The following is a 10,315-nucleotide window of genomic DNA, read 5'->3' on the forward strand; positions in this document are numbered from 1 at the left end:
TATTAACAGTACAGTATGACAAAAAATTGTGACACCAAATGAACACGTACCTGAAAGACTTAAAATAAATAAATTAAATACAGTACAGCTACCAGTGACTGGCAGCAAACCAAGAAGACAGTGAAACAAAAACTGTGCTGAGAAAAATATAAAAAGGACAAGACGTTATCAAAATAAATATTAAATACAGATATAAATAGATGTATTGCTTTTTTTTAACATGAGAAGGACATTGGCTGTAGGCCTCAGTGCACAATTTAAGTTGGATGACTTGTTGATCAATTTCCTTTGATATGTAGACATGCAAACCGTCTTACAAAGTTCTCATGTTTTTTGTTCAACCACAAACCCTTATAGCATCAGAGTCATGCTTAAAAATCTGATTTGGTAAACTAATCTTTAGTTCTGCTGAGGGGGCAACATGTTCAGAAATGGTTATAATCTAAATATCAACATATAATCATAAGAACAAAAAAAAAAAAGAATAAATAAAATAATAAATGTTACGGGTGCATGTTTGTATCAGGTAGATTGAGTTGAGTTGATGAGTCTCTCTCTGAGCATTCGGTGCTCTCCCAGAGTTCTAGACAACATAAATGCAAACCATTTTCTCTATACAGTCAGTACCATGGTCATCATTTTTACAGCAGTTTATACAGGAGCAGTACTTCTCCTCTGGCCCGCTTCCCAACAGTCAACCACGGGTCCTATCACATTTCAGATGGTGCCCATCTGAGTGGTGACCAGGTGAGAGGGAGTGAAGGAGTCAAAGGCCACATCCATGGGCAGCTCATAACGAGAAGCCTGAAAGAGTGGGTGGGCCTGAGGCCCCCCTGGTAGGCTGCCAGTCGTGGAAGAGGGGTAATGGTGGGACGAGAGGTAGTGGGCATGGTGGCCAGGGTGGGGTGTGTAGTTCCTCTCTGACTCATGGGGAGAAGGCTCCTGCTTCAGGGCAAAGTTGCCACTGATGCTAAGGGGGGGAGTGAGGGGCCCGTCGTATGGTGGGGTGCCGCTACTGCACTCGTTTGGGGAGGGGTTGTCGTATACAGGCCCTTTGAATCCCTTCATATGGAGGAGGTGGGATGCCTCCAGGGAGCCGTAGGGTGGGCTGGGAAGACCTGGGGATGGGTAGCTGAGGGGATGGCCAGCCACCACACCACCCACTCCTGGGCCTCCACACTTGTCCTCCAGCTTGTTGAGAATCATCGGAGAGGGTCCCAGCTGCAGACAGCCAGCCACGAGGTTACTGGTGGGCTGCGACAGACCTTTACACAGCATCTCCATAAACCCATGGCTCTCTGGGGACTGGCCACTCTCAAGCACCTCCGACAGAGCCCAGATGTAATTGCGTGCCAGCCGTAGAGTCTCAATCTTTGACAGCTTCTGTGTCTTGGAGTAGCAGGGCATCACTCTGCGTAGATTATCCAGGGCGTCGTTCAGCCCGTGCATGCGGGAACGCTCTCTGGCATTGGCCTTGACCCGCCGGGTACGAAACCTCTCCTGTCTGGCTTTGGTCATCTTCTTCTTCTTGGGGCCTCTCCTTTTGGGAGCCTTCTCTCCATTTGGTCCAACCTCCTCCTCATCATCCTCTTCATCTTCCTCCTCCATGTCCTCACTGCCCAGTTCTATGCAGGAGCGGATGCGGCCCCCTAAAGTCAGGCCATGATGCCCACCCATTTCTGGGCTTTCATCTCCATCCTGGGAGCTTCCATCCTCCTCCAGCCAGCCGAGGGAGCTCACCAGCTCACTCACATCACCACTTTTCCCAAATGGTTTGGTCATCATTTTGATCTGCAGAAGCACAAAAACATTAGTAACTCAGTATTTCATCCAGTGTATGTCTGTAAATGTAAATGCTTGAAGCTAAAACCTTCAATGAAAAATATTTTTAAAAATGATTGATTAGTGACAGGGACTAGAAGCAGCACAGGGGCATGCAGTGACTGACAATACATGTGCCATTAAATACAGAGTGGGTGCTCTAGTTTCAGCACTGCAGTGTGGACAGTTCACTCATCTCATTCAAGAGCCAGTGTCTTTAATATCTGAAAGAAAGCCTACAATAATTTAAAATTGTGATATTCTGATATGAAGGAATAGATGTCTGTTTTTAGAATGAGATGGAGGACTGGTCCCCTGCTGTTATGCTGCAGTCGTTTCAGAGATGCTGTCAATCTGGGACACCACAGGATTTACTCATCATATAAAACCCTGATTAAATAGGCAACATACAAATCAACAAACATGTGGACAAGCCGTCCACATACTCTTTATAACTTTACAGACGAGTACATTTCTCTATTAGATGATTATTATTTATTTGTATTCTATTTTACTTCTTGCAGAATATAGAACCCAAGTCTTAATTCTAATGAATTAAATATATATATATATATATATATTGTTCTTTTTTATAATTGTTGTTAAGTGAAACGAAGACCTCGGACAGAATATTTTTCATTGTTTTGCAAAAAACGGCCCTTGTTAATTAATGTGCACTAATGCCTAAAAATGGGACAGATTACTGTAATTTATTAATTCAGAATTTTGGGAACGCAATTCTGTTGGGATTGCATATGTCACTGGATATAATAAGGATACTAGTGCAAATAGAAGAAATTAATGTTTATTTTAACTCTAAATCTTTTAAATCAGCTATAAAGATGTTTTTATACCCGTTGGAAGGAATGTAAGTGCATGTGTTGAATTTAGAAGTCCAAATTTGGTTCACGTTTAAAAAATATATATATTTGTACCCGTTTTTGTTTTTGTTTTTTTGTGTTATACAGGACTTAGTCCTAAAAATAAACAAAACTGTCAACTCACCTGTTTGGATTCGGTACGAACAGATAACTTGTTTCTTTCAAAATTTCTTGAGTGATAAGTCCTGGATCGCTGCGTTTCTTACTACTACTTCTTCTTCTTCTACTTCTTCCTGACAGTGTCCCAAACTCTTGTGCTTCCTCAGATGCCCATGAGTGCGCCTGGAACTTTCATTTCCAACTGGCACGACCGGGCTGATTTTTTTGCCTTTAGCTGGGTAAGCCCCTCCCTCTGCCGCCCCACCCACCAACAACTCATCCACACACGCGTGGCGGGCTCGTGACCAAGAGTTTCCAAATCTAAGGAACAGAGAGCGTGTGCGCATGGGTGCACGCCTAGATATTCAATTGTTTATTTGTAAAGCAATAGGTCCAGAAACACAGAGAGAGTGACAGTCTTGCAGGTCAGAAAATGCGTGCACAATAGAAAAAACATATGGTCATCTTAAAGGAAGTTGAGAGCACTCAGTGAATATGAACACAGTAGTTAAGGACAGATATGACATGACCTGCAGTTATCATTAGCCACTGACTATTTTTCCCACATCCCAAATGCAAAACTGCTCAGCTTCAGATCAGGCAAAAATATCTCTAAACTCAAATAATACGTAATGTTGGGTTTATGTTGCGCCTAGTCAGCAAAAAACCTAAAGCCTATAATTTCATAATTTGTAAAAAAAAAGAAAAAAAAGACAAAAGGCATGTGCATGCCGACATTGCCACACTTGAAAATAGAAAGAAATAATACATTTAAAAAAAAAAAAAAAACTACTGTTCTGTTTTGCTATGTTAACAATCTTAATCGATTGTCCATCTCTTCATTAGTCGGTTGGATTAAGAATTTTCCACTTAATTAAGCACAGTGTAGGCCTTGTCTTCGCTGAGTTAAGAGACGCTCTTCCTTGTGTCCCTATTTAAGTGATTTTGACAGCTTGGTGTGCAGAGAGCAGGTGTGTGCGTTGTTCACCCACTCATTCAATTGTTTTCTTCCATATTTAGCGTCATATTGTGTCCCCGAAAAGACTATCTGATTATTGAATCGATTGGTGCTGTTGACACAGGTACTTTATGGTAGGTTAAACCCACCGTGACAATTACATTTTACATGTAAATGGACAATACCCACGCCCATTTATAAATCTATGTTGTTATTGATAATATAAATAGTTTGGGCTTTATGTCATGAGTTTTGGCTACGTAGACAATTTTTGTGTTTGTTTAATTACATGGTTTCGTTTTTTTTTTTTCCATTATAGTCTATTATTTGTGTTTTGTTTTGTATGTTAAAGGGATAATCAACGCATTGACGTATAAGACTTAACTTCTCAGCAAAACAGAACCCTTAAAACTACTATATGGTCTCTTATTACGCTAATCGTTTGCCAATATTGATTATTTTTGCACAGTTTTGGATACAAATACCACGGCTTAATAAACGCCCGCCAGTCCTCGTGCGTGGCGAGCCGCAGCGCAGCGGGGGTCTATTGTCATCACTGGCCACTGACAGCCGGGGTCTTGCGAGTCGCACGTGCCCCCGCATTGATCCCATTGTGCGCGCGATTGCGCACAGCTGTGCTCGTGACTGAACTTTGGCAACTGCACTGTGGGCTCTCGTTGTTTTTAAGTGTGCGATATATTTCCATGTCTTGGAAATAAGATATAGTCACGTGGCTAATCGGCAACATAGCGTAAAAACAGGCACTTATCCAACGACTTATTGGACACAGCCTAACAGATGGCTGAATATAGGAAGCGTTGGGGGGTGGGGGCATCTGTTGCTTGGATGCTCACGCGTCACTCGCTTCACCCCAAGATGATGTCTCGTGCTGGAACAGCATTTATCCACCTCGCCGACGGCCCTAATCACTCCTGGTCAGTGCACTGGCCATAAAGGCATTTGGGCATAGAGAAAAATGAGCCTTGTCCTTTGTGTGTGTGTGTGTGTGTGTGTGTGTGTGTGTGTGTGTGTGTGTGTGTGTGTGTGTGTGTGTGTGTGTGTGTGTGTGTGTCTAATATGATGTGCCCAAAGCTCCCCAGGTACATGCACTTCTACCCCTGAACACGCACTATCCCCCTCTGTCCCCTGAGTGTCAGCATAGCCTCACCACACCTGCAGCCTTCATGGGGAATTGGAGCCTCGCAGTCTCCCACAATCCCCATCGGTTTCCCAAATGACTGACTTACTAATGGACAGGGAATTGCCCTGCTCCCATTTTAAGCAGTAACATAGATGGCTAACCTTCCGGAAGAGGTCATAGTGAACACATGATCTGAACTTGTGATGACTTTGCATGATTTTAACCTAGGTAGTTAGACAGTCTATTAGTGGCTTATGTTGTTCTTAAGACATTTAAAGTATAGGCAATACGGCAAAAAATTCAAAAGAAAGTTTTGAGAGTATGATTTTGTTGTTAGTGTTTTTGTTGAAGAATGGTTAGGATTAAATAGATAAAGCTTTTCAAAATGTTTCTGTTTGAAGATATGACCAAAAGAGTACCAGTCTTATTAGCTATTAGTGTTGTTGTTGATTTTAATGGGGGAAACCCCTCTCCTCACAAAAAACACTGCCACAAGTGAGTTGTCTCGCACTCCTTTCCCCCGGGACTCGGAGTGGAATGGGAGGGATTCGTGCACTGTGCTGACAGATGGGTCCTTGTTTCTGTCTTTTTCTTCATCTCTATCTCCCCTCTCCCTCTTTTGCTAAAACACAGACACACTCACACACACCAAGACTGCACGAATACAATAGGAATTAAAGCTCTACACACATGCTCCCTGGTCCCCTCCTGAAAGCTGAGCCCCTTGTAGTGATCATAAAAGATGGAGGGAGCTTGGATTTGTGAGAGGGGTTGGCATGCTAAATAGTGGGGGTGATGTGGTGGTGAGGCTGGAGAGATCAAACTGTATTGTTGCCAAACTAAAAATAAAACTTTGGCAATGTAAAGAACTTGTGTCTACTTTTACACATTTTAGAGTTTAATCCATAAAACTTTGTAGATTTCAAAAAGTTAATGCAACTATTTTCTGTGCATATCCACTTTATCTGACTGTTTTCAAGTTATTTTATTGCTATGCTTTACCATGATTGTTGTATGTGCATTTATGTGTGTGTTAAGAAGTCCCAAAGCTCATTTCTCTCCATTTGCTGTTTATCATGGCTGAATATAGTTACACAGCAGACTCTCCTGAAGGAGGGACTTACAGGCACACACACACACACACACACACACACACACACACACACACACACACACACACACACACACACACACACACACACACACACACACACACACACACACACACACACACACACACACACAGAGGTAGAATTATAGACTTCTCCTCAGTTAAATGTCTTGATGAAATTTTGATCAAACATTTTCCTATGTAAACAAATAAGACCTTTTTCTGTCTGCTGTGTCAATAGAAGCTTACATTTGTATGTTTTTACACTATTCCATCTGCAGCCCAATCAGCGTACATTATACCTCTTCACATTAACACACAAGATACACGATAGCTGTAGACCCAAGAAAGGTGTGCGTCCTAAAGTGTCTGAAGTCAAATATGATCCCATGTTTGACTTCAGAACAGGGTATTTTATTTTTTGGAAAAATGGTTTGTCATATCCATAAAACCGTAATGTCAACAACTCTCATGGATCACAAAGTGAATTTTGATAAGATCTAGCAGCATCTCATCTCGGCAATATGAGCAGATTGTTCGCAGCTTAGTCCTCTTCCTTTGGGCTAATGGATTTGGAAAACATTCCAATTGAGCAGAAATGTGGCTACAGAATGGGAATCAGGCCTGAGGGCAATTCTCACTAAGTGGGGAGAGAGCCATTAAACAAAGGTGCTTGTGGTTTCATATTCAGGATACTTTACAACCTCCGTCCCAGGACATCAACAGTGTTTTGGGTGTGCTGTTAGAGGGGGCAGGAGAGGGGGAGGAGGATCCATCTGCCATGCTGCCGGTCCTCAGGGAGATGGGCATATCCCAGGGGTGTTTTGGAGAGAGAGGGTCTGAAAGGATTACACCCAACCACTAATCAAGGACGGTAATCTGTGGGCCCCCATACAAAATCCCCTCCGATCCAAACAACAATTTGGGATAGAGGATAAAAAAAATCTCAGCATACAGGGACATCTCACTGTTACAGAACAACCTGACAGATACAAGGACCAATACAGGTGATTTTTTTTTTTTTTTTTTTAATTGGGAGAATAAACTCTGGAGGTGTGATTGGCAAAGAGCCATCGTGTCTCTGTGATCAGGTGCAAGTGTCCCACAAGTGGCCTAGTCTGAATCCCAGTGTGACTACTATGCAAATACAGCAACTAGACAAGCCTGCAACATAAATTTGTCCAATGGATAAAAGCACTTTTCTAATCAAATCAGATAGTGAAAGATTTTTCATATATCACATTTGGAGATTAGGAGCCAAAATATCAAAATATTGGTCAGTTTCTAAATTAAAAAATATTAATTGTATAGCATTAGATTTTTAAATCACACATTTAATTTTCTTCTTTTAGGAAACAATGATCCATATATTCTTGAAGATGAGTTTCTAACAGCTGATTTCCTGAGGCTGGCAGAGCAGTTATTCCTGAGTTTCATCCAAATACTTTGTCACAGCAGGAATCTACACAAGGTGCAGCTGCTGAGCTATTGTCCTGGCAGGTCTTTCCATCCACTGAAAGAATAGCAGGGAATCAAGTTGCCACTACTTTTATGGTCCCCTTTCAGTATGGTTTTGATGTCTTGGGCCTGGGTGGGGTCTGGATCTGGTATTGGTGGGTTTAAAGCTCCACAGGACTATAGAAGAAGCTGCCTAATGATGGTGCCAGTCCTCTAGGGCATAGGGAACTGGAGCATCCTGGCCTGCACCTCCTCTACCTCCTGCAGAATACCCACTGGCTAGGCAGCCTCTAAGCTCCCTATCCCCATCGCCGCATTGTTTAGTGGGCTCGGCACTGTCAATATTAAGCCTGGCTAATGTGATCTAGAGGCAGCTGGAGCAGCCCCGATTATTACCATGACACAGCCAACAGAGGGGTGTAATATCATTAAAAATAAATCAGGTGGTTTGGAGATTTGCTGTAGCAGGGGGGACTTTGAATAACATTAGGTGGGAGAACTGCCATAATTTCATTAGTCAGTTGGGGCACCTCAGAGGATCTGTTGAAACATTTCCTTTAAGTTGGAGTAATTGAATCTGCTTTCACAACACTTCACACAAAAAGGAAGAAACGGGAATTGATGATGGTAATTTCTCCAATTAAGTGTCTAATAATTCAGAAAATTAATTTCAGACATGTATGCAGACACCTGGATATAATAGGATAGTATTCCAATTAGCTAATTAAGGCATACAGTAGATAATCTAATTCAAAGGCGATATAGGATATTCCTGAATTTATTATTAGCTTCTTGTGGTGGATTATTGTTGGAAATGATGAGCAAAACGTGAGGCACTGGTAATCTTCTTAAACTGTTTGACACTGAGCTGTCTGCTCGGCAGACTCATCCGCAATCATCTGGCTGTGGTGAATAGGCTACAAGCTGACAGAATATATTAACATTTAAAAAAAATAAATAAATAACGAATTAAAAAAAAAAAAAGCTATTCTAAATTCTTCATTCTTTTTATTTTATAAATTCTTTATGATTGTGACAATGGACTCGCTCAGATTACTGTGTTGGTGCTGGGGTCTGTTTTCCTCATTTTGCATGTTCGATCCGCTTTTAAAGTACCAGAAGTGCCGTTGGTCTCGCAGCAAGGGTCTTACGTTTCTATTGTTTTGACGCACAAGACACATAAACGGTGATTTCAAGGCCCATTGAGCGCGCGATGGATTGTGCCCAAAATCCGCTGACGAGTGGGGACCAATGATTATTGGATGAGCGGGTGTTGTGACGCCTCAAGTTGTAAATCTATTTTCCAATCTGCGAAGCGACATTAAACATAGCTTCAAAAACACTCCTTGATAGATAGATAGATAGATAGATAGATAGATAGATAGATAGATAGATAGATAGATAGATAGATAGATAGATAGATAGATAGATAGATAGATAGATAGATAGATAGATAGATAGATAGATAGATAGATAGATAGATAGATAGATAGATAGATAGATAGATAGATAGAAAACGTGCTGCTTGTGTAAAACCTGCGATTCAATTAACTGAATGTTTTTTGTATTCAGTTGAGTGGAAAAGCTTTACGGGGGTCATGTGAATCTTCCTGTTGTGTAACAGTGACATCTAGTGTTACTCCTAAGGACTGCGATCTCCCTGACGTTCAAATGTTGCTTTGTCAGTTAAGATTAAATTCAATGTTTGTATAATTAGTAAAAGAAGTATCAGTATATAAATACTCTATTACAACTACATCATATATATGATGTTGATACTTATATACTTGTACTTATATATATATTATTATTTATTTTATTTTTTTTAGGGCACTTAATATGTTAAAGTCCTTAAAGTTCTTACAACAAAACTTTACAACATAATACAAAGGAACCCAACAATTTAACGAGTGGCAGGAAAATAACTCTTTAACAGAAAGAAAAACCTCCGAGGCGCAAATAAAAAGAACAGTAGTATAAATGTATTTAGTTACATTCAACCACCAAAAGATGCTTTGAATTGTTGAATTGGTTCCAATTGTTCTGCAGTACAAGCTAAATGGCAACCTCTGTTTTTTTTTTATATGGTAACCTATATACAGTAATGTGGGAAAAAAAACAGGATTGCTGCACATAATATCCATTAATGCACTATGAATATCACAGTTCCTTGCACACTGCATGTTCAAACAATGTATTCTGTGTGAATTCACAGCAAAACATATTGTAGAGTTTAAATTAGGCTCAGGCCATGGTGGGCTGTTTGACACCTTAGTGTCTGTTTCAGGGCATGTAGCATCCCAGTGACAGAAACTCTGCAACGACGAGGAGGAGGAGCAAAGATGTGAAGAATGTTTTCATTCTTTAATAACCTATTATGAGCTACATGCTGGGTTATTGAAGAGACACAGTATTTGTTGTTTATGATACCACTTATAACACCTCTTTGACTGATATGTGTTTGCTAACATCTGTGTTTTGACACAGAAAGCCTTCTCATAGCTGCTATGGTCCTACACACACACACACACACACACACACACACACACACACACACACACACACACACACACACACACACACACACACACACACACACACACACACACACACACACACACACTTCTGACCCAAATAAAAGCATGTGCTTGGAGTCAGCTGAGCTTGGTTATTTCTATATCTGCCCCCTCTTTATTCTACACTCCAGCTTTCATCTCCACTCCTCCTACACTTTGCTTCACAAATTCACTAACTCGCTCTTCCATACATCCACCCCTACCTCGTCCACCTGCCAGTCCCTGAGCATCATCAGCATCATAAATCTGTTCTCCTCCCCCTCTCATCGA

The 10,315-nt window shown here is 41.2% G+C and overlaps 1 protein-coding gene across 1 annotated transcript; it reads right to left on the reverse strand.

Annotated features, from left to right (window-relative positions):
• neurod4 (neuronal differentiation 4) lies at positions 1–2,958 on the reverse strand. The gene is made up of 2 exons (XM_069689147.1): positions 2,827–2,958; positions 1–1,791 (listed from the first exon to the last, which is right to left on the reverse strand). Exon 2 carries the CDS (start codon positions 1,783–1,785, stop codon positions 718–720), a length of 1,068 nt encoding a protein of 355 aa, XP_069545248.1. The 5' UTR covers positions 1,786–1,791; positions 2,827–2,958; the 3' UTR covers positions 1–717.
• Between the last annotated feature and the right edge of the window lie 7,357 nt (positions 2,959–10,315).

This window comes from Brachyistius frenatus, unplaced genomic scaffold, assembly GCF_029030835.1.
Source record: "Brachyistius frenatus isolate BFR_SWC_R1_liver_20210118 unplaced genomic scaffold, ASM2903083v1 Contig_6, whole genome shotgun sequence".
NCBI classification, from domain to species: domain Eukaryota; kingdom Metazoa; phylum Chordata; class Actinopteri; family Embiotocidae; genus Brachyistius; species Brachyistius frenatus.

Excerpts from the sequence above, each read along its gene's own strand:
- neurod4 (XM_069689147.1), bottom strand. The coding sequence starts at position 1,785 with ATGATGACCAAACCATTTGGGAAAAGTGGTGATGTGAGTGAGCTGGTG.